General features: G+C 50.3%; 1 protein-coding gene across 2 annotated transcripts in view; it reads right to left on the bottom strand.

Moving 5' to 3' along the window:
• RGS9 (regulator of G protein signaling 9) overlaps nt 1-23,926 on the bottom strand; it is a 92,387-nt gene extending 68,461 nt beyond the window's left edge. For both annotated transcript variants that reach the window (XM_004041111.5, XM_004041110.5), the window contains exons 1-3: nt 23,698-23,926; nt 7,728-7,824; nt 856-906 (exon numbers count right to left, since the gene is read on the bottom strand). In XM_004041111.5, coding sequence (XP_004041159.4) covers nt 856-906; nt 7,728-7,824; nt 23,698-23,754 — 205 coding nt within the window. In that variant the 5' untranslated portion in view covers nt 23,755-23,926. The remainder of the gene's footprint in view (nt 1-855; nt 907-7,727; nt 7,825-23,697) is intronic.
• Nucleotides 23,927-25,098: the final 1,172 nt, after the last annotated feature.

Raw genomic sequence — 25,098 nt, forward strand, 5'->3', positions numbered from 1 at the left:
GGTAAAGGAAAAAGGGGGGGTTGTTCTCTGGCGGGCAGGAGTGGGGGGTCACAAGGTGCTCAGTGGGGGAGTTTTTGAGCCAGGATGAGCCAGGAGAAGGAATTTCACAAGGTAATGCCATCAGTTAAGGCAAAGACTGGCCATTTTCACTTCTTTTGTGGTGGAATGTCATCAGTTAAGGCAGGAACAGGTCATGTAAATATCACTTCTTTTGTGATTCTTCAGTTCACTTCAGGCCATCTGGATGTATACATGCAGGCCACAGGGGATATGATGGCTTAGCTTGGGCTCAGAGGCCTGACACTGCGAGGCACCCTAGCTGAAATATGATTATCAGGCACATTGCCATGCTCAAAAATTGCCTGTGGCTTCCTATTGCCTATCTCCCAGATCTTCAGGTGCTCTTCCACCCCTCTGCCACCCTCCATAGCCATCTGGAGCCATGACTCTCAATCTCCCTTGTCACTCCTCCACTTTCCACTCATTCCATTTCTAAGCCATTGCTCTTGCTAGTGTCCCCTTATAGGAAGACCCTCAGAGCTCCTCTTCACCAGTTCACAAGCATCACTTCTTTCAAGACCAGCTATACACAGCACCCCCTCCAGGACTTTCTTGACTGAGTCCTCCCCACTTATCCCTGTTATTTATGCTCTAAATAGTTTGTACAAAATAACTCTTTTGTCCCCAAATTATCCTGCCTTTGCTTTTGATTCTGGTACTTCTACACACGAAGGTCATGTCTGTCCAATTAAAATGTAAATTTCTCAGAAACACAGGCTAAGTCTCTATTTCGTTTCTCCCATGGTGCTGTACACACAGCTGTCCCGGATAACTGAGTGCCAGATGAGCTCTCACCCAGACTGGAGATCCAAAGCCGCTGGATGATCCATTGCAGAACATCACTTCCTGAAAAACAGAGACATTTGCGGTTATTGTCATAGCCTCCTGACACATCCCCGCTCCTCCACGCTGTTGCCTGACTGGTCTCCTTCCTGTTCAGCTGCGATTTCATTCCTCTTCACTCAGAACCTTCAGAAACCCCCACCTCATCATGCTCAGTCCCAGCTCTGCAGCCTGTAATTCAAGGCTATCCATGATCTGACGCCAGCAGATGTGCAACTTAACACCGCACGCACCCCCCAGCCCACACATACATACACACACGCTTCATCTTTACATCTCTTGTTGTATTGATCTTTTACCTGACGATAACTTGTACATGGACTGTTATTCACTAACTGGATAGTAAATAGGCTAAGTCTAAACACACACACACACACACACACATACACACACACACACGCACACACAAAACAGACCCGAGGCAAGCTGTTTGCAGGGCTCTGGACCAAGCTGGGACTCTGGGAGTAAAACAGAGCCAGGGATGAGAAAAGGACAGGCTGAGGGCTGGGGCCGGCTCTCCAACTCCCCAAGTTCCCAGGCAGAACTCCGAGGAGTCAGAAACTTCTAAACTTGAACCTGGCCTTCCATGACATTGTGAAGGTACTTTTGTCAGGGTAGGAGGTTGGGACCTATCCTAGTTGATTTATAACTTTAGATGATGGAATGAAGGCTCCATGTGTACTCTCGCCCCAGGCCCTGCAAATCTTAGGGGCTGGCTTGGGAACAACACACAAAAAAACATGAAAAAATGGCATGAAAAACAGCAGGAGAGGCAGGCTGGGAGGCCAGGAGAGAATGTGCACCCGTACACCTGTCCCACCCACCTGCTCCCCTCAAGGATTCAGATTTATCTAAGGGTCAAGGCAAGCCAAGTTCCACCAACAAGCCCAGAGCTGCCATACGACCCCACAGAAGCTCTGAGCCCCTTCCCTCAGCCTGGGCCCTCTCGCCTCACAAGCAGAAGGTACAGCTTGCAGGCACAAGGTAATAGCATCTCAGAAGATAGACAAGGTGCCCTGGAACGAAGCACCCCATCACAGATGCCATCGTGCAGATGCCAATGGTCACATTTTCCAGCAATCTTAGCCTGCTTTCCAAAGGCCAAGCTGGAAGCCTGTCTGCATGGGAACAGGCCCACATAACATATCAAAGAAGAGGGCCAGGATTGAGACTCCACTCCCTGTGTTCTTATGTCTGGATAATTGCCAATGATACTTCCCTCCTCGGAGGCGGTGCAGGGACATTTCTTCTTATGACCCACATACACACTCTCTGGGCGTAATTGCCTGCCTACGACCATGGCTGGGTGTAGACGACCTGTAATTCTTCCCTTCATGCCCACACCCTAGGACACAAATGTCCAGCCATGATCTCTGTCAGTGTCCACATGCACACCGTCGTGGCTTTCCATGGTTCTCCCTCTGTTGCTCTTAGCATCATTCACTCCTGGATGGCTGTTCAAAGGCAAAATCCTTCATCTAAACTCTTACTTAAAATCCTAGGACTGGGTATTTAGACTTTCCACACCAAGTCTCTCTCTTTAAATGCTACACAGTGGTGCGCAGGCAGAGAGACAGACCTAGGCAGACATCAGACTGATTAGCTCTCTCCACCGAGGAGCCGAGGGCTTTCTCATCCACTTGACTGCCTCCTGAAATAGATCAAATGAGATTATGGTGCCACCAGCATCTGTACCACGCGGTCTACGCTGACAGCATGGCAGGCTGCTCAGGCTCCCGCATCAGCCACCTTTGTCCCGAGGAAGCCCTGGGACGCCTGCCGTCCAAGAAGTTAAATAATTTTTTTTTTTATCAGTGCTGTTGTTGCAGGACCAGGGCTTCTCCCTGTGTTGTTTCTACAGCAGCTGGAATTACCTGTGCAGGAGGAACAAGGAAAACACGGCAGAATGGGCGACCTCGCCCAAATCCAGGAACCAAGTGTGCCCCGTGTGCAGGGAAGGAAAGCAGCTGGTGCACAACTGACAGTAGATAAGAATATGGACTCGGCTGGGCGCGGTGGCTCATGCCTGTAATCCCAGCACTTTGGGAGGCCGAGGCGGGTGGATCACCTGAGGTCAGGAGTTCGAGATCAGCCTGACCAACATAGTGAAACCTCATCTCTACTAAAAATACAAAAATTAGTTGGATGTGGTGGTGGGTGCCTGTAATCCTAGCTACTCCGGAGCTGAGGCATGAGAATCGCTTGAACCCAGGAGGCAGAAGCTGCAGTGAGCCAAGATAGTGCCACTGCACTCCAGCCTGAGCAACAGAGCAAGATCCTGTCTCAAAAAAAAAAATAAATAAAAGTAAAAATAAAATATATATATGGACTCTGGAGTCACATTGCTGGGCTGAAATTCAAGCTCACTCATGAAATGAGCTTAAGGACATGAAGGCAAGTTGCTGAAACTCTTTGGTCTCCATAACCCCATGTGCAAAAAGTGGGCAGTCATATCTACCCTTAACTTTATTGTGAGTGTTAACAGACAATGCGTGGGAAAGCGCTAGCTACCACCACCATCCAGCACCCGCCGCATACTCAGCACCTGCACAGCACTCTCTCGCTTCCTTCCTGCACTCGCTCCCTGAGGGAGGGATTGCCATTCTTGCATTCAAAATGAGAAAACTGGCCAGCTGTGGAGTCTCAAGCTGGTAATCCCAGCACTTTGGAAAACCGAGGCAGGAGGATCACTTGAGCCCAGGAGGTCAAGGCTGCAGTGAGCCATAATTGCATGACTGCACTCCAGCCTGGGAGACAGCATGAGACCCTGTCTCAAAACAAACAAACAAAACAAAACAAACAAACAAAAACAACGGAGAAAGTAAACTGAGATGAGGGATACAGCTAGAAAAGACACCTGAAGGATTTAATCCTGTACTCTCCACACAATGACAGACAAGAAGTGACTCACGCATTCAATAAACTTTTACTAACCATCTGTTACAAATACAGCTCTGCGAAGCACTGGGATTACCCAGATGAGCAAGACAAGATACTTTCCCTTAAAGGGCCCCAGTCCAGTAGAGAATTCAGGCCAAAATTAATGACAGTCAAAGGCAGGGAGGGGGACGGGGTCAGGGATGCCTTCAGGAAGAACTGCCCCAGCTGCATCTGAGGTGATGGGGGACACAAAGGCACCCTGAAAAGTCTGCCCCCTGTTTCCACTCTTTGGGTGCCCAGAGCTACTCTGGTTCTTGGTCTTTCCAAAGTCTGGCTTGTCAGTGTTTCCTTTTCCTCCATGAGCTGCTCTATAGCATTTCAATTAATTCCCCTTTTGCTCCAACAAAAGAATGGGTCTTCTGTTGCTTGCATGCAAGGAAACCTGAGTGACACATTGCTGGTGGGGGCATCCTTTCTTCTAAGCAGTCAGAAAGGGAAAGGGGAAGCTGTGAGCCAGCTTGTCTCTGCAAAGACTAGGGCACCTTGAGTGAAAAATAAATAGTCAGGTCAGGGGTGGCGTAGAGAGGGAGGCCTCACGTTGAGCACAGCAGTGGTGAGGCCCGGGCTTGGGCTATGAGAAGCTGTCTGCTTCTGCAGGCAATACGCCTAAGTATGAAACATTGTCTTTACTGCAAAATCAAGATCAGAAAACAGGTAACACATTAACCAAAATGCTCTCTTAATATTGGCGTCCAGCCCTTCTTGCCAATATCCCCAAATGATGCTCTGCAGGCACCTCACTCGTCCACACACAGAGAGGAGACAGTGGCACCACCCCCACAGGGCAGTTGAGAAGGGCCTGAAATGAATTAGAAGGTAAAAGGTGGAGCAAAACAAAGGCCAACTTTTTTCTGCTAAATAGTATTTTTTTTTCTGCTACTTGGTTTCATTAAAACAAAGCAAACAAAACAACAAAACAAAAAATGATAGTGAAGGTTTCTAAAATGACCTTCTGGGAGGAATGGCTTTAAGAAATGACCTGTTGAGTTCTTTTCTCCTTCCTGACCACTTCCTCAGAGGAAGACTTTAGTCCAGGAGTCAGCAAATGTACTCCGTAGAGCACTAGATAGTAAATAAACATTTCAGCTTTGTGGGAGTCTTGTTCTGTCACCCAGGCTGGAGTGCAGTGGTGCGATCTTGGCTCACTGCAAACTCCGCCTCCCTGGTTCAAGCGATTCTCATGCCTCAGCCTCCCGAGTAGCTGGGACTACAGGCATGCACCACCATGCCTGGCTAATTTTTGTATTTTTAGAAGAGACGGGGTTTCACCATGTTGGTCAGGCCGGTCTCGAACTCCTGACCTCAGGTGATCCACCTGCCTCGGCCTCCCAAAATGCTGGGATTGTAGGTGTGAGCCACTGTGCCTGGCCACAACTATATATTTTAACTCTGCTATTGTAGTGTAAGAGCAGCCATAGACAATACATAAATGAGTGAACATGGATATGTTCCAATAAAACTTTATTTAGAAATAAAGCTTTGTTCTCTCCCTCTCCCTCTCCCTCTCCCTCTCCCTCTCCCTCTCCCTCTCCCTCTCCTCCCTCTCCCTCTCCCTCTCCCTCTCCCTCTCCCTCTCCCTCTCCCTCTCCCTCTCCTCCCTCTCCCTCTCCCTCTCCCTCTCCCTCTCCCCACGGTCTCCCTCTCCCTCTCTTTCCACGGTCTCCCTCTGATGCCCAGTCGAAGCTGGACGGTACTGCTGCCATCTCAGCTCACTGCAACCTCCCTGCCTGATTCTCCTGCCTCAGCCTGCCGAGTGCCTGCGATTGCAGGCGCGCGCCGCAACGCCTGACTGGTTTTCGTATTTTTTGGTGGAGACGGGGTTTCCCTGTGTTGGCCGGGCTGGTCTCCAGCTCCTAACCGCGAGTGATCTGCCAGCCTCGGCCTCCCGAGGTGCCGGGATTGCAGACGGAGTCTGGTTAACTCAGTGCTCAATGGCGCCCAGGCTGGAGTGCAGTGGCGTGATCTCGGCTCGCTACAACCGCCTCCCAGCCGCCTGCCTTGGCCTCCCAAAGTGCCGAGATTGCAGCCTCTGCCCGGCCGCCACCCCGTCTGGGAAGTGAGGAGCGTCTCTGCCTGGCCACCCATCGTCTGGGATGTGAGGAGCCCCTCTGCCTGGCTGCCCAGTCTGGAAAGTGAGGAGCGTCTCTGCCCGGCCGCCATCCCACCTGGGAAGTGAGGAGCGCCTCTTCCTGGCCGCCATCACATCCTGGAAGTGAGGAGCGTCTCTGCCCGGCCGCCCATCGTCTGAGATGTGGGGAGCACCTCTGCCCTGCCGCCCCGTCCGGGATGTGAGGAGCGTCTCTGCCCGGCCGCCCCGTCTGAGAAGTGAGGAGACCCTCTGCCTGGCAACCACCCCGTCTGAGAAGTGAGGAGCCCCTCCGCCCAGCAGCCGCCCCATCTGGGAAGTGAGGAGCGTCTCCGCCCGGCAGCCACCTCGTCCGGGAGGGAGGTGGGGGGGTCAGGCCCCCGCCAGGCCAGCCGCCCCGTCCGGGAGGGAGGTGGGGGGGTCAGCCCCCCGCCAGGCCAGCCGCCCTGTCCGGGAGGTGAGGGGTGCCTCTGCCCGGCCGCCCCTACAGGGAAGTGAGGAGCCCCTCTGCCCGGCCAGCTGCTCTGTCCGGGAGGGAGGTGGGGGGGTCAGCCCCCCGCCCGGCCAGCCGCCCCGTCCGGTAGGGAGGTGGGGGGATCAGCCCCCCGTCCGGCCAGCCGCCCTGTCGGGGAGGTGAGGGGCGCCTCTGCCCGGCCGCCCCTACTGGGAAGTGAGGAGCCCCCCCGCCCGGCCAGCCGCCCCGTCCCGGAGGGAGGTGGGGGGTCAGCCCCCCGCCTGGCCAGCCGCCCCATCCGGGAGGTGAGGGGCGCCTCTGCCCGGCCGCCCCTACTGGGAAGTGAGGAGCCCCTCTGCCCGGCCACCACCCTGTCTGGGAGGTGTACCCAACAGCTCATTGAGAACGGGCCATGATGACAATGGCGGTTTTGTGGAATGGAAAGGGGGGAAAGGTGGGGAAAAGATTGAGAAATCGGATGGTTGCCGTGTCTGTGTAGAAAGAGGTAGACATGGGAGACTTTTCATTTTGTTCTGTACTAAGAAAAATTCTTCTGCCTTGGGATCCTGTTGATCTGTGACCTTACCCCCAACCCTGTGCTCTCTGAAACAAGTGCTGTATCCACTCAGGGTTGAATGGATTAAGGGCGGTGCAAGATGTGCTTTGTTAAACAGATGCTTGAAGGCAGCATGCTCGTTAAGAGTCATCACCACTCCCTAATCTCAAGTACCCAGGGACACAAACACTGTGGAAGGCCGCAGGGCCCTCTGCCTAGGAAAACCAGAGACCTTTGTTCACTTGTTTATCTGCTGACCTTCCCTCCACTATTGTCCTATGACCCTGCCAAATCCCCCTCTGTGAGAAACACCCAAGAATGATCAATAAAAAAATAAATAAATAAAATAAAGTAAAATAAAATAAAATTAAAAAAAAAAAGAAATAAAGCTTTGTTTTGTTTTGCTTTGTTTTGTTTGAGACGGAGTCTCGCTCTGTCGCCCAGGCTGGAGTGCAATGGCACAATCTCTGCTCACTGAAAGCTCTGCCTCCCAGGTTCAGGCCATTCTCCTGCCTCATCCTCCCGAGTAGCTGGGACTACAGGCACCTGCCACCATGCCCAGCTAATTTTTTGTATTTTAATAGAGACAAGGTTTCACCGTGTTAGCCAGGATGGTCTTGATCTCCTGACTTTGTGATCCACCCGCCTCGGCCTCCCAAAGTGCTGGGATTACAGGCGTGAGCCACTGCACCTGGCCAAAAATAAAGTTTTTTACAAACACAGGAGGTGGGCCGTATTGGGCCTGTGGGGTCTATTCCAGGCCAAGACTAAGGTGCAAGCTACATCACCTGTCATGGCATGAGGAACGCTGGTGACCAGGACCCTCTGGTTCTGCATTCGGACCCCTGTCTCTGGGTTCTGCATGTCCTTCACGAGCGCTTCAATCTGCAAGACAGAACAGGAAAAAGCCGACTGACGAGAACAATTTTGAAAGTTGTGCAGGGCAATTTCCACTGCACTGAGAGGGACCTCAAAATGCAAAGGTGGACACAGGGGTTCCCCATCTGGTACAGGAGCCAGGTGGGCACTGAGTGACTCTAATGCAGCCAGGACTAAGGTGTGCTCCACAGACACAGATCCCATCCCTGCGTGTGAAGACTCGCAGATTCATCCTGACTGGGAGATTCTGGGGTGGCTTTTAAGGAAAGATGGAGCTTAACAAGAAAGGATTTTGCTGAACAGAAAGTGATAGAACACCGTGGGCAAAGGCACGGAAGGATGACAGCTCCCAGGGTTAGTGGAACAGAAAACAGCAGGAGTTGCAGCTGGAAAAGCCAGTGGAGGCCAGACCACATGGACCTCAAAGCCACCCCTGCAGTGTGGATTTTATTCCAGTGACTGTTCCTAGAGAGCATTCTGGAAATTTGGCCCATGACAGAGAGAAGAACACTGAAGTGTGAAGAAGTTTGCAGAGGTAGAAAAAAGTGCAGTGACCTATTCAAAGCTATTGCATACAGCCCAGGTGAGAAACGACAGTGACCAGGCACTTTGGCTCACGCCTGTAATCCCAAAATCTGGGAGGCAGAGGCAGGAGGATCGCTTAAACCCAGGAGTTTCTGACCTGCCTGGGCAACATAGTGAGACCCTGCCTCTACGAAAAACTTAAAAATTATCTGGGCGTGGTGGCACATGCCTGTAGTTCCCAGCTGCTTGGGAGGCTGAGGCAGGAGGATCACTTGAGCCCAGGAATTCCAGGCTACAGTGAGCTATGATCGCACCACTGCACTCAGCCTGGGTGACAGAGCGAGACCCTGTCTCTTTTAAAAAAAGAAAAGAAATGACAGCCCTTCAACCCTTAACACTCCCACTCTTTGTATTCTCAGCAGAGCAGCCAGATGGGCTTTCCATTATTTTAGAATATGTCACTCTTCTGCGTGGCTGTTCCACTGCAAGGGCCACTTGACTCCAAGTAAATGATAAAGTTCCCCTACTGGTCTACATGTTTGGGACCTCCTTCCTCTCTGACTTCTTTCTTACCCACTCCCCACCGGCTCCCTCTGATCCAGCCACACTGGCCACCTTCCTTCCCCCAGCCATACCAAGGACACTCCCAGCCAGCCTTGGGCGGGTCCCATGTTCTGGCTGTTCCCTCTACCTGGGCCAGTCTTTGCAAGAGACCAACTTGGCTCCCTCCTCACCTTCTTCCCCTTCTGATGGTCTCAGGAGGCTCAACCCTGACCATTCCTAAAGCTGCAACCCTGAACTCCACCCTTGGCACTCCTGACGCCCTGCTCCGTTTCTCAAGAGCATGTGTGGTCTTCAGACATACAAAATAATTGACCTAGTTAATACATTGTTGATGGTGCATCTCCCCTAGCTCCTGGAAAGCAAGCTCTTCCTGGGGGTCTTTTTCTGTTGTTTGCTGCTGGATGTCAAGTGTCAGGAAGCATGCCTGCCACATAGATAGTACCCAGTAAGCAAGTGATGTGTGAATTAATAAATAAATGAGGCAGTGGCCAGGAAGATGGTAAGGAGGCATGACTTTCAGAGCCCTAGAAGAGCAAAAATAAACTGCATTTGCAAGTGATTGAAAGGTTCACTAAGGGTGACACAGAATAATGCCAAGGTTTATAACTTATACGACCAGAGTTACCAGTTACCAAACTAGAAAATGCAAAGAAGAAGCCACTTCTGGAAGCAAAGGTATCTGCCTTGGAAGGTCGACTATAAGGGGCTGCTGAGATTCCCACAATGTCTGGGAGGTGATTGGAAATGACTGCCCCAGGTTCAGAAGAGACAGGGTCAGAGATATGAATTAGAGCCATGAATGTCAGGGAGAGTTGAAGCTAAAGAGAATCAACAAACTGTCCAAGGAAGACTGCACTGCAGGAAGGCAGCCACAGGGACAGCCCTGACTATCTTTAGAGTTGTTTTTTTCATTTTTATTATTAAAAATTATTTCCCACTTGAAAAAATCAAATGGAAATAATATCAGCTGAAGGACTATTTTTTTTTTTTTTTTTTTTTTGAGACAGGTCTTCCTCTGTCGCCCAGGCTGGAATGCAGTGGCACGATCTTGGCTCACTGCAACTGCCACTTCCTGGGCTCAAGCAATTGTCCTACCTCGGCCTCCCGAGTAGCTGGGATTACAGACACATGACACCATACTCGGTCAATTTTTGTATTTTTAGTAGAGACGGGGTTTTGCCATGTTGGCCAGGCTGGTCTCAAACTCCTGACCTCAAGTGATCCACCTGCCTCAGCCTCCCAAAGTGCTGACATTATAGGCATGAGCCACCACACCTGGCGTGAAGGATTTTTTTTTTAAACAAACTGGATGTTTGACACTAGTCAACAAAGATGACTAGAGAAAACCCAGGTGTTTCTCTTGTTATTCGCTGTTTGCTACTGATCTTGACAAAGCTTCAGTGCAGAGGTTTCAAACTTCATGTTCCCCTGGAAAAGCCCTCACTAACGGGAAAGCTGTCCACTCCCCCTGCCCCAGATGTGCTTGCCAATGGTCAGCTGGTCATTCAACATCCAGGCACAGTCATGATCAACTCCGGGAAACCAGAGAGAAGCTGTGGTCCCTGAGCCCAAAGATCTAACTGACCAGTGCAAGGATATTCTAGGACAATGCAGAACGTGCAATGACAAGGGTGAGTCTATGGTGTCATGTGAACACAGCAGTGCCTAGAGCTGGGCAGGAGAGAAGGACTCCTCTTAGGTTTATTTTTATTTTTATTTTTTTAGACTGAGTTTCACTCTGTTGCTCAGGCTGGAGTGCAGTGGCGTGATCTCAGCTCACTGCAATCTCCGCCTCCCGAGTTCAAACGATTCTCTTGCCTCAGCCTCCCGAGTAGCTGGGATTACAGGCGCCCGCCACCACGCCTAGCTAATTTTTGTATTTTTAGTAGAAACAGGGTTTTACCATGTTGGCCAGGCTGGTCTCAAACTCCTGACCTCAAACGATCCACCCACTTCGGCCTCCCAAAGTGCTGGGATTCCAGCATAAGCCACTGCACCCAGCCTCCTAGGTTGAATTTTACAAAGATTAGCAAGGAGTAGGAAGCAGAAAGAGAAAAGGAGCATGGGTGAGGGTGTTCCAGGTGGAAGGGCCACAGAAGCAGAAGCACAGAACATGAACCAGCAGCGGGAAACAAAGCCCTTTCCTGCCTTCACCTGGCCCAAGGCTCTCTCCTGAGGTCTGGGCTGCTGCGTGCAGCTGGACATCCACGTGGATGGCTGCTCTCACACCCAGTCTGTCCACATTCCCGCCATTACCCAAAGTAAAACATCTCATCCACTTACCTGCTTCCCCTCCATTTGGCCACCTTGCTTACACCATCATTAGTCTTCTGGCATTGAATTAAACAACATCTCCCAACACTGTCTGGCTCATTACAATTTACAAAATCCTTTTATGATCTGAAGGTGCTTGCTTGCAGTCCAAAGAAAAAGCACTCAGTCTCCATGGGATTTTCTTTCTCTATTAACTGTAGGATCTTGGGCAACTCACTTAACCTCTCTGAATCTCCTTTCTCTCCATAAAATGGGGACCATGATGTGGACTACTAAAGAATTCTATAATCTCTTAGAATTTAATTAATTTGTGACTTTATAATCCCTTAGAATTTAATTATGTAAAATGCTCTATAAGGAGAGATATATGTTACGTATGCATGAAGATATATGCTTTATCAGGAGAGACATATGTTCACTATTATGGTTAGAATTATTAATATTAGTAGCATTCATACTAATATATTTTGAAACTTTGCATGCAGGGTTGTGTTTAGGTGCCCAGGAATAGAAACCCAGGTCAACAAACCAAATAAGTATAGGTATTTATTGAGCATGTATTAAGAACCCTGCACTGCAAGGATACAAGGTAAAAGACATACACCCAGTCTTCAGAAAGTTGAGCAGACAGTTACATGAAAATGAAAAGTTAACTAATATGAAAGCTAGGAGTCTGAATGCAGAGAAAGTTCAGTTCACATCTCTGCTTCAATTTAGAAGCTAGAGGCTTTTGGTAAATTGCTAAATTTCACTAGGACTCATTTATCTGTAAAATAGAGCTTGCAATAGTATCAGGCCCGGTGCGATGGCTCATGCCTGTAATCTCAGCATTTTAGGAGGCCAAGGCGGGTGGATCACTTGAGGTCAGGAGTTCGAGACCAGCCTGGCCAACATGGCAAAACCTCGTTTCTATTAAACATACCAAAAAAAAAAAATTAGCCGGGCATGGTGGCAGGCGCCTACAATCCCAGCTACTCAGGAGGCTGAGGCAGGAAAATCGCTTGAACTTGGGAGGCAGAGGTTGCAATGAGCCGAGATCACGTCACTGCACTCCAATCTGTGCAACAGAGAAAGACCTTGCCTCAAAAAAACAAAAAAAAAAAAAAAAAACACCAAAACCAATCATCGTAGGGATATTGTGAAGACTAAATGAGATTAAGCATACAAAGCATTTCATATCATTCTGTGCACAAAGTATTTATGAAATAGCAATTGCAAGTCAGACATGGTAGCTCATGCCTGTAATCCCAGCTACCTGGAAGGCTGAGGCAGGAAGATCACTTCAGCCCAGGAGTTCGAAACCAGCCTGGGCAACACAGGGAGCCCTTGTCCTCCTCCCCACACCTACCCACAAAAAAAATAGCAACTGCAGACTGGCTGAGATGATCCCAAAAAAAGTGCAGAGAGGGCCAACAGAATCTCCCTAGATGGTGAGGACCAGGCCGCACTCCAAGGGAGGGGTGGTATAAGAAGGACTCAGGTTTCTTAATTCAGAAATGGAAAGAGATTGAAATTGGAACCCTGTGCACTGTTGGTAGAAATGTAAAATGGTGCAGCTGCCGTGGAAAACAGTATGGAGGTTCATCAGAAAAATTAAAAATAGAACTACCACAGCATCCAACAATACCACTTCTGGGTATGTATCCAAAAGAATTGAAATCAGGCTCTGGAAAAGATACCTGCACTCCCATGTTCACTGCAGCACTATACACGTTAGCCAAAATGTGGAAATAACCTAAGTGTCCACTGTCAGATGAACAAAGAAAATGTGTTCTATGCATACAAAAGAACATTGTTTGGCTTTCGAAAAGAAGGAAATTCTGCAATATGCAAGCAAATGGATGAACCTAGGGCTAATTATGCTAAGTGAAATAGGCCAGTCACAGAAGGACAAATACCACACGATTCCACTTACATGAAGTACCTAGAATAGACAAATTCATAGATCAAATATCAGAATGGTGGTTGCCAGGGGTTAGGGAGAAGGGAAAATGGGGAGTTGCTACTCAACAGACATAAAGAACTTTCAGTTAAGTGAGATGAATACATTCTAGACATCTGCTGTACAACATTGTACCTCATCAACAATATTGTATTGTGCACTTAAAGTTTTGAAAGGGTAGATCTCATGTGAGATGTTCTTACCGCAATAAAATAAAAATTTTTTAAAGAGAGGCTGGGCACAGTGTCTCATGCCTGTAATCCCTGCACTTTGGGAGGGTAAGGCAGACAGATCATTTGAGGGCAGGAGTTCGACACCAGCCTGGCCAACATGGTGAAACCCCGTCTCTACAAAAAATACAAAAATTAGCTGGGTGTGATGGCGCATGCTTGTAATCCTAGCTACTCAGGAGGCTGAGGCAGGAGAATCACTTGAACCCAGGAGGTGGAGGTTGCGGTGAGCTGAGATCATGCCACCGCACTCCAGCCTGGGTAACAGAGTGAGACTCTGTTTCAAAAAAAAAGTTTTTAAAAGAGAGAGAGAATGATCCAGGTGCATTCAAGGTGACGGGTCATTCAAGGGAGTCCTGAAGTGGAAAAATGCTACCTGCCACCTGTCACTCAGGCAGCCTGAAGCTGGGAAGCTCCCACCTTCCCAAGGAGCGTGGGACCATGACCTAACTTGATGCTGAGGGGTGAGATTCCCTATTTCAATCTTTATTGCTAAACCAGCATTTGCAGCTGAACCATGATTTCGAGAAATGGGCCAAGGGCAGGTACACAGCTGAGGCCACTCTGAGCACAGAGCCAGCCAGCGTGCAGACCCAGGCAGCTCCAGGGACTCCCAGTGCAAGACTGACTGTCAGCTTCCTCTGCACGGACACATTCTCGGCTCACAGAATTGTTTTGGAACAGAAAATACTTATTTTGGCTTGATTCAGAGCCATAGTCCTTGGCCATCTGCAGTGTCAGGACTTGGCAGCATCTGAGGTCGCTGGGTCAGCTGTAGGTCCAGCAGCAATGAGGGGAGCAAAGGGACAACCCCAGGAGGGTGTTTGTGGGGCACTGGGAGGTACAGCTGCTGCTCCTGGGGGTGGCCCAGGGAACTGAGGAGCCAACAGGCTGCAGGAGTGACTCCTTCTGGAGTTCTCCACTAACTGTGACCTCAGGTCTCCATGGTACCCAAGAAGTGCCTGATTTTCTTTTTTTGTTTGTTTGTTTTTGAGACAGAGTCTTACTCTGTAGCCCAAGCTGGAGTGTAGTGGCATGATCTTGGCTCACTGTAACCTCCACCTCCTGGGCTCAAGCGGTTCTTGTGCCTCAGCCTCCCGAGAAGCTGGGACTACAGGAACGCACCACTACGCTAATTTTTTGTATTTTAGTAGAGATGAGGTTTCACCATGTTGTCTAGGCTGGTCTCAAACTCCTGACCTCAAGTGATCTGCCCACCTCAGCCTCCCAAAGTGCTGGGATTACAGGCATGAGCCACCGTGCCCGGCCAAGATTTTCTTTTTTTTCTTTTTGAGACAGTCTTGCTCTGTCACCAAGCTGGAGTGCAGTGGCAGATCTCGCCTCATTGCAACCTCCGCCTCCCAGGTTCAAGTGATTCTCCTGCCTAGCCTCCCAAGTAGCTGGGACTACAGGCGCGTGCCACCAAACCCAGCTAATTTTTGTATTTTTAGTAGAGACGGGGTTTCACCATGTTTGCCAGGATGGTCTTGATCTCTTGACCTCGTGATCCGCCCACCTCGGCCTCCCAAAGTGCTGGGATTACAGGCATGAGCCACCACGCCCAGCCAAGATTTTCTAATATGAGGGCCCAAGACTCCTTTTTCCCACATTAGCTGCCAGATGAAAGGCTGCCTTCACTCAAAATGGTTTTTATTAGATGTAACAGCAGCATGTTATAAAGGCAGGTAGCCCATATATTGGAGAAGACATATAATCCCACTTTAAAAGTTAGAAACCCGAGTTTCTCTGATAGAAAGTTGGCAGATTTGATTCCTTGTCTTTGCATTTAAAAAAAATCGAGTTATAAAGAGTTTGAAAATAACCTTCAGAGGAGGAATAATGAGAGTTATTTTAAAAACACAATGAGGGGAGTCAGATTTCTTTCTAGCAGGTGTGTCACCCTTCACAGAAAGAAGGGCTGGGTGGGAGGAGGGAACGTCACGTGGACCTCGGGAACATTTTGAGGGAGTTCGGCCCATTGGGATCCCGATCCTTTTTCCTCAGACCTTTCCCCGTACAAATTCCTCTAAGGTGTCTCCTCAGTCTCCCCAGGAAACCACAGAACTCTAGCTCTATGGGCTGAACTGCGTCCCCCTACAAATTCGTACATTGAAGTCCTAACCCCAGTACCTCAGACTGTGACTGCTTTTGAAGATAAGGTCTTTAAAGAGGTGAAATGAGGCCAGGTGCACTGGCTCACACCTGTAATCCCAGCAATTTGGGAGGCTGAGATGGGCAGATCACTCAAGGTCAGGAGTTGGAGACCAGCCTGGCCAACATGGCAAACCTCATCTCTATTAAAAATACAAAAAAAAAATAGCCAGGAGTGGTGGCAGGCTACAATCCCAGCTACTCAGGAGCTGAGGCAGGAGAATCGCTTGAACCCGGGAGGCAGAGGTTGCACTGAGACGATATCAAGCCACCGCACGCCAGCCTGGTCAACAGAGACTCAGTCTCAAAAAAGTAAAAATAAGGCTGGGCACAATGGCTCATGCCTGTAATCCCAGCACTTTGGGAAACCAAGGCCGGTGGATCATGAGGTCAGGAGTTCAAGACCAGCCTGGCCAATAAGGTGAAACCCCATCTCTACTAAAAATACAAAAAAATTAGCCAGGCGTGGTGGCGGGCACCTGTAGTCCCAGCTACTCTAGAGGCTGAGGCAGAAGAATCGCTTGAACCCGGGCGGCGGAGGTTGTAGTGAGCCGAGATCTCGCCATTACACTCCAGCCTGGGCAACAGAGTGAGACTCATTCTCAATAAAAATAAAAAAATAAAATAAAGAGGTGAAATGAGGTCATGGAGTGGACCCTAATCCCCTATGACAAGTGTCTTTATGAGAACAGATTAGGACACAGATAGACACAGAGGGAAGATGATGTGAGAACAGAGAGAAGACGGCCATCTGCGAGCCAAGGAGAGAAGCTTCAGGAGAAGCCAACCGTGCCACCCTTTGATCTCAGACTTCCAGCCTCCAGAACTGTCAGCAAAGAAGTTTCTGTTGCTTGAGCCACTCAGTCTATGGATCTTTGTGACGACAGCCCTACAAACTCATACAGACTCTGTGTCCTATATTCAATCAGAAACATCCCTTCCCCTGCACAGAGGGGAGAGAATCTGAACTGTTTTCCAAGTTCTCCAGGGAGTGAGATGCCCTTGCTATTCTGCTGCACTTCGGCAGACCTTGCACTCTCCTCCTTGTGTCCTTGGGGGCATCCTCACCCTCAAAGGCCAACGCTCTCACTCCCAAACAGACTCTGCTTCCCAGCTCCTCCCAACACAAAGCATCAGCCCCGCTTCGTTCCCAGGCAACATGTCAGTGCTGCACAACCAGGCCACCGCGGGACCCTGTCTGACCCCGTGTCGGGGAGAAGGGGGTCAGGGTGTCAGCTGCACCTTTCCTCTCTCAGATGCCAACGTGCTGAGGCATGACAGTGGGCGTGCCAGGGAACCCCGACATCACAGAGGGATCAGAAATGAGGGCTTTGATGGCTCTGACATCCCACCCACCACGCCCACGCTGCTCCTCACATTAAGGAGCTGTCACTCACTGCGGAAGATCTCTGGGGCTGGAATTTTCCTTTAAGCTGGAGAAGGCACCCGGGGGAACAATAATAATCGGTACTTTTCTATACAAAGATGGGAAAAGTGACCCAGAACCGCAGAGTTGTTTTTCTAACAGAGGAGGATGTACTCCTGCTAATAAGCCTGGCCACACAGAGTCCATCCACCCTCCCGCTGTCTCACCCGATGTCTCCCAGACGCTCAGACACTCATGAGGCACCATGCCCTAACCAGTGCTCGGTAGTCTTTCTCCAAAATCTGCTCTTCCCACTGATTCAAAAGCCTGGGAATCGTTCCAGGTGACCCCAGCCAAGATGTGGCCAACTTTTGTTGAATCTGCTTTTGTTTCCTTTTTTTTTTTTTCAGGCTGGAGTGCAGTGGCACGATCATAGCTCACTGTGGCCTCAAACTTCTGGGCATAAGTGATCCTCCCACTTTAGCATCCCATAGCTAAGACTACAGGCATGTGCCACCCTGCCCAGCTAATTTTTTTTTTTTTTTTTTTTTTTTTTGAGACAGAGTCTGGCTCTGTCGCCCAGGCTGGAGTGCAGTGGCACAATCCCGGCTTGCTGCAACCTCTGCCTCCTGGGTTCAAGTGATTCTCACACCTCAGCCTCCCTAGTAGCTGGGACTAGAGGTGCCTGCCAGCATGCCCAGCTCATTTGTGTGTGTGTGTGTATTTTTGGTAGAGACAGGGTTTCACCATGTTGCCCAGGCTAGTCTCGAACACCTGGGCTCAAGTGATCCACCCACCTTGGCCTCCCAAAGTGCTGGGATAAAGGCGTGAGCCACCACTCCTGGCCCCCAGCTAATTTTTAAATTTTCTTGTAGAGATGGGTCTTGATATGTTGCTCAGTCTGACTGCTTTTGTTTTCAACACATCTCTTCTCTGCCCACTCAATCCTGCCTCCATGGAACATCTTCTAACCCCCTTCCTGGACTATCAGGTTCTGCCTTTCAGCTGGCATCTGTCTCCAGCCTCCGGGGTGCTCCTTAGCCCAGGGCTCTCAACCGTGGCCCCATCAACGCTTGGAGCTGGATCATTCTTTGGGGGTTGGTGAGGGCGGCTGTCCTGTGTGTTGTAGGATGTTTAGCAGCATTCATGTCCCCCACCCACTAGATGCCAGGAGCACCCCCAGTTATGACAACCTAAAATGTATTTAGACATTGCCAAATGTCCCCGGGGGCTCTCATCCTGACTACACATTCAAACCACCTGGAAAACTTTTCAAAAAGAGCAATGGTTAAGCCTGGCATGATGGCAGGCACCTGTAAATGAAATTACTCAGGAAGCCAAGGTGAGAGGATCCCTTGAGCCCAGGAGTTTGAGTCCAGCCTGGGCAATATAGTGAAAACCCATCTCTAAAAAAAGAAATTGTTAAAAAAAAAAAAAAAAGAAAGAAAGAAAGAAAGAAACGAAAAGAAAACCAGGCCAGGCTTTGTGGTTTACACCTGCAATCCCAGCACTTTGGGAGGCAGGGCAGGTGGGTCACCTGAGGTCAAGAGTTTGAGACCAGCCTGACCAACATGGTGAAACCCCGCCTCTACTAAAAACACAAAAATTAGCCAGGCATGGTAGCAGGTCCCAGTATTCCCAGCTACTTGGGAGGCTGAGGCAGGAGAATCACTTGAACCCAGGAGGCAGAGGTTACAGTGAGCCGAGATCTCACCACTGTACTCCAGCCTGAGCAACAGAGACAGACTCTGTCTCAAAAACAAACAAAAAAAAAAAAAAAAGGAAGGGAGAAAAACAGTGGCATAAAAAGACCAATGCTTAAGCCTCACTTCCAGGCCAAGTAAATCAGAAACTCAAAGTAGAGTGAGTTGATATTAATGTTTTTTAAAGTGCAGCCCAGGTTGAGAATTACTCATTCTCTCTCATCAGAATCATCTTTCTAGCATATAAACCAACTCATCTTATTCATCCCTGATTTTAAAACGTCAAACTGCTTCTCATTAAACACAGAAGTCATCAAACTCTGTAGCATGACCTAGGAAGCCCTCCAGTTCTGGGCTTTTCTTTTTGTTTGTTTGTTTTTGGTTTTTGGGTTTTTTTTGAGACTGAGTCTTGCTCTGTCACCCAGGCTGGAGTGCGGTGGCATGATCTCGGCTCACTGCAGCCTCCGCCTCCTGGGTTCAAGCGATTCTCCTGCCTCAGCCTCCCAAGTAGCTAGGATTACAGGCGCATGCCAGCATGCCTGGCTAATTTGTGTATTTTTGGTTTCACCGTGTTAGCCAGGCGGGTCTTGAACTCCTGACCTAGTGATCCATCCACCTCAGCCTCCCAAAGTACTGGGATTACAGGCATGTGCCACCGCACCCAGCAGATCTGGGCCTTTCTTACCTACCAGCCTTCTCCTCCATCAACGCCAAACTCACTTCCTGTACACTTGGGGCCAGCTCTCCCAACCCGCAAGCAATCTCCCAAACCACCATGCTACTTCACATGTCCCTGTTTTGTATTGCCTAAAATGTCACTCATTTCCTCAACCTCCTGGCCAAAAACTACTGACTTTTTACAATTCGACTCCATTGCAAGCCCCCTTGTAAAATCTGCCCTGATCCCCCCTGACCCCAGGTAGAACTGACCACTCCGTGCTTGGTGTTACATGTATCCTCCAACAATGTCTGCCACAGCCTATGGAACACTTCTTGTCTCCTTGTTTATACATCTGTCTTTCTCCACTAGACTCTAAGCTCCTTGGTGCTCCTAGCACCTGGCACAGCATCTAGCCCATAAGTGCCCAATTATGTGTCTGTATTGAATGAAAAAATGTTACAAGCAAGAGATACCAAACTCGGCCTGGATATCCTCAATATTTCTGCTTCTGCATTCCTTTCTCAGGCAAAAAGAGATGCCAGAAGCCACACAGGAAAACAAAGCTGTCACCAGAAGGCTTCTCCAAGAAAGTCCATCCCATGGTGAATCCCAAGGGCGGTGGTGGTACTGGCTGGGATGGTGATCTGGTAATTGCAGAGGGGAATGGGCCATCCCCAGAACAAGAGTCCATGGGTGCTGGAACCACAGGAGGCCACCCACCTGTGTTCATCTGTCCACTGTGTGTCATCAGCTAATTCCCCAGCAAAGCCATGAACAGATGGGCCTTCTGCCTCTTTCTACCACATCTGAAACGTGCCCAGGCATCAGAGGTGGGAAGCAGCATGGCTGGCAGGCATCCCGACCCACAGCTGCATTGAGACTGAGATGGAGGCATGGGTGTGAGAACCTCGGGAATCGCACACGGTCCTTTCTGACCAGCATGGCTCTCTGTGGCCCCATGACAGCTGTCATTTCTCAAGAGGTTGGAGCTGCAGGGGCACAGGAGGATCCTGAGTGAACTCTCTTAGTTCAGGGAGAAGGCATCCCACCCATTCCTCTGGCTCACACCAGTGGTCCTTTTTTTTTTTTAGACAGAGTCTCTCTCTGTCACACAGGCTAGAGTGTAGTGTAGTGGCAAGAACTTGTGAACTCGGTTACTGCAACCTCCACCTCCCGGGTTCAAGCAATTCTCCTGCCTCAGCCTCCCAAGTAGCTGGGATTACAGGTGCCCACCACCACGCCCTGCTAATTTTTATATTTTTAATAGTCAGAGGGTTTTGCCATGTTGGCCAGGCTGGTGTCAAACTCCTGATCTCAGATGATCCACCTACCTTGGCCTCCCAAACTGCTGGGATTACAGGCATGAGCCACTGCATCTGGCCCACCAGTGATCTTCTTAATTTGCAAATCTGCCATATCACTTGCCCATTCCAATTTCTACAGTGGCTCCATACGAGATAAAACCAAACCTTTCAAAGGTCTTGAAGGCCCATAGGCACCCACTACCTCTGCCTTTCCTTTCCAGCTTCCCACTCCCCTTGCACTTCAAAATCCATCCATTACAGAACATGGCCCCAAACCCACTAGCTTTCCCATGCCTCTGTGCGTAAACTGTTCCCTCTGCCTGAAACATCTTTCCCTTTCTGCCTGGAAACCCTATGTATCCTTCAGGTCTCAGCTCTGTGTCCCTAAGCACACTGAGCCAGGCTTTCCCACAGCCTCCACACTCTGCCCTACGTCATGGGAAAGCTCAGGGCATTGCATCACAACTTGTGACAGGCAACGACCACTCCTGTATTTCTTCTTGGTTTCACCACCTAGTGCTGCGTGACTGGCAAGCCGCTTAGCCTCTCTGAGCCTCAGCTTTCTTCTCTGTAAAATGGTGGCCATAACCTCCAGCTAATGAAATAGATGAGATAATGCACATAATGCCCACCCCTCCACACCATCACGGACACAGCATACTTCATCACATGCATGGAACGAGTGATGAATGACAGTTGCACCCAGGTCCACATTTTTTTGTTCCAGGCCCTTCTCCAGAAAGCTGAACATCGAATGTAGCTGGTTCTTCATTAAGGATCGCCTGGCATGGGCTCTTGAGACCTGTTCTGCAGACCTTTATTCTGTCCACTGCTCCAAGGAGCTCTGTGACATGACCAATACATACATAGATATAGAGGATACATAGACAGGGCCCTTGCCAGCACAAGGTCTAGGGAAAGAGCAATGCTGGAGGTGTGGCAAGGTCTGTAGGGCACAGAGAAGGGAGTTGTCCTGCCCAGGGGCATTAGGAGAACCAGCCTTCACAGCCGAGGGGTGACTGAGCTGGGCATGGGAAGAGAAGTGGAGCTTGGCAATCGAGAGGGGGAGAAAGGACTTTCCCAGCAGACGGACCCTGAGGCATGAAAGGGCACCGGGTTCCTAAAAAGGAAGGAAGTGTTTGAGGCAGGAGCCCAGGGGTGCCTGTGGCTGCTTTGTTGTTTCCCAGAGGGCAGGTGTGGAAGGCAGGCAGGAGGCAAAGCCAGGAAGATGGTGGGAGCGGAATCCTGGGTAACCAGGCTGCTCAGGGGAAGGTTGGACTTTATGCTGGGAATGTGGGAAGCCAGTGGAGCGTCTCAGGTCAAGGAGGTCACCATTGATTTGGGGGAAAAAAACAGTGTGTGTAGGAAAGCTGTCATGGAGGAGGGGAGACGGGGGTGGAAGAGGGGGAGCTGGGATGCAGGAGGGGGAGGTTAGGGTAGAGGAGAGGTAAGTTAGGATGGAGGAGGAGAAGTCTGGGGAGGAGGAGGAGGATGGGGTAGAGGAAGGGGAAGACAGGGTGGAGGAAGAGGACCTGGGGTGGAGGAGGGAAAGGTGGGGTGGAGGGGGGAGAGCTGGGGTGGAGGAGGGGAGCTGGAATGGAGGAGGGAGAGGTTAGGGTGGAGGAAGGGAGACTAGGGTGGAGGAGGGAGAGTTTGGATGGAAGAGGGGATGCTGGGGTGGAGGAGGGGATGCTGGGGTGGAGGAGGGGATGCTGGGGTGGAGGAGGGGATGCTGGGATGGAGGAGGGGAGGCTAGGATGTAGGAGGGGATGCTGGGGTGAAGGAGGGGTGGCTGGCGAGGAGGAGGGAAGCCTGGGGTGGAGGAGAGAAACTAGAGACCAAGACACTAGTCAGAAGACCAAGGTAAAGAGAGGAGAATCTACCAGAGAAGAGTCATGATGGAAAAGAATGCCAGAGATTCAATAAACAAACTGAATTTATCTCTTGACAATTACCCTCTGAGCCTCCAAGCCAGAGCTGTCCTGCCTGGGAGGAGGCAGTCCTAGGATAAATCCTGGAAGATGATGTGTGGCTTTGAGATAGCCGACTTAGGCAGTTTCTTCTGCTTTTAGTAACTGGTATCTGCAATACAGGCTCTCAGGGTTCTTTCTGAGTGAGACAACATTCAGCCTGTCTGCTTTACAGATGATACCCACACCTCTGCTACCCGGAAGATGAGCACGAGCATCTTGAAACAGGTGGACCAAATGCGACCAACTGTCTCGGGGTCCCCAGGGCTGTCCAGGTTTTAGCATTGAAAGTCCTGGGCAAATCAGGACAGCGGTCACTGACTATACCAATTTGCTGAGCTCCGGGGGCTCAGGGAGAGCCCAGCTTGTCACAAAACATTCAACTAATTCTACTCAACAAGATAAGCCTAAGAAGATGGACCCTACGCTGTGAAAAGTGGCTACGGGTGGGAGGAAGGACAAAGATGTGACCCGGGACCTAATCCTCTGTAGATCTCATCTGACAGTGATTATACCAGAAGCTCAGAACTAAATGAACCACTTTGTCCCCAAACACGTCACCCCACAGGTGCATTCCACCTCCCACATGTCCATCCTGTGTGCACACCCTGTGCCCGGTCACTTTGTCTGGGAAAGCATTCGCAAGGGAAGCGAAAAGGTTGGGACTTCTGCCGCCAGCGCAGACAGCAGGAGATGCACAGATAGACACACTCAAATGAGGGCTCTCAGGGCATTGTAAATGGGGTGGCCCTTTATCCTACAAATCACCCCGTTTTCATGGTCTATGTGTACACACACACGCACACTTTAAAATAGTGCAGTTTGGGATCAGAAAAAAAAGGCAAAAATGGCAATGTCACATCTGGTCGTCTTACAACAATATCAGCAGGCTGTCTCAAATCTGCCACAGCCTGAACTGAACCTGCCTCTCCCGAGTAACAGGTTGTTTTCACCTCCCGCAGACCATCAGCGCTGGCTTCAGATTCTCCACTACAGGCAGGGCACACGAAAATCTAATTATTATACCCATGAATATCGACACACACAGCAAAGAAGTCACTTAATAAAATCGAGCAGCACAAATCGACCCAAAGGGGTGCCCTCCACTCCTGCCCCTCTTGTCCTCGGACGCTTCGCAGATGCGGTCCCCCGCCCTCCTCCCAGGGTCCAGGTGAGGGGCCAGGGTTACCTTTTGGAGAAATGCCATCCTCGGCCTGTACTGCTGGCCTTGGTGTCGGATTGTCATCCTGGCCCCTGGATGGATTCACAGCCAGAGCACCAGTGGGAGACGAGAGGAGAAGCCCCCCAAGTTCGAAAGGCAGCCTGGCTCGCCCCAGCCCTGGGCGTCGACGGGGAGGCGGCTGGGCGGGGAGGGCGCGGGCCGGGCCCCCCTGACTCTCACTAGGCGCCGCTGACTTGGAAAGCAGCTGGAATCCGCGCCAGCCAATCCGCGAGCGGCGCCGCGGGCTCATTAGCATGCGCTGCGCGGGCGCCCATCTGCCGCCAGGGGGCGCTATCCGGCCCCCGCCGGGACCCCGCGGAGCAGCAGGTGAGACCCGCAGGGCAGGGCCCCGGGAGGAGGAGAAGGAGGAGGAGGACCTGGCAGGAGGAGGAGGACCTGGCGGGAGGAGGAGGAGGACCTGGTGGGAGGAGGAGGAGGACCTGTCGAGAGCAGCGAGCCTTTTAGCTTGGGGCGGAGTTATGCACAGAAGTGACACAAAGAGCCCTCACTAATACAGCGCGGTGGAAAATACGGACTTTCCCATCCCAGCTCTGCCACTAACCAGCCGGCAGCCTTGGGCAAGTTCCTTACAATCTCTAAGAATCAATGTCCTTCACTCAAAAGTAAAAATTGGAAAATGGGAACATAATATAGACCAGAAAAGGTTGCTATACCATTTTAATGAGGAGATGTGTAACACAGTGCTTGGCCCTCAATAAATGCTTAGAAAAAAAAAATTAGAGGTAGCGATTTAATGACCCAATAGCAGAGGAATTGCTAAGATGTGGGTTTAAAAAGACAGAGCAAAGAAGTGAAGAAGGAAGAGGGGAAGGTTGTAGTCCTCACCGGGCTAGCTGTCTGGATGAAGCGAATTATATTTCACTTCTCTGATTCTTAGTGTTTCGGTTAGTTGGTTGGTTGGTTTGGGTTTGTTGTTGTTTAACTTTTTTTTTTGAGACAGGGTCTTGCTCTGTCACACAGGCTGGAGTGCAGTGGCATAATCATGGCTCATTGCAGCTACAACCTCCCAGACTCAAACAATCCTCCCACCTCAGCCTCCCCAGTAGCTGGGGCTACAGGCACGTGCCACCACACCCAGCTAATTTTTACAAAAATTGTTTGTGGAGAGGGAGTTTCACGAACTCCTGGGCTCAATCGATCTGCCCACCTCAGCCTCCCAAAGTGCTGGAATTACAGGAGTGAGCCACTGCAGCTGGCTGGTTTGCTTGTTTTAATAGACTTTATTTCTTAGAGCAGTTTTAGGTTCACAGCACAATTGAGCGGAAGGTATAGGGACACGTCATATATCCCCTCTCCCCCCACACACACACAGCCTCCCCCATGATCAACATCCTCCACTGGAGTGGC

This window comes from Gorilla gorilla, chromosome 4 (assembly GCF_029281585.2).
Source record: "Gorilla gorilla gorilla isolate KB3781 chromosome 4, NHGRI_mGorGor1-v2.1_pri, whole genome shotgun sequence".
Lineage (NCBI taxonomy): Eukaryota > Metazoa > Chordata > Mammalia > Primates > Hominidae > Gorilla > Gorilla gorilla.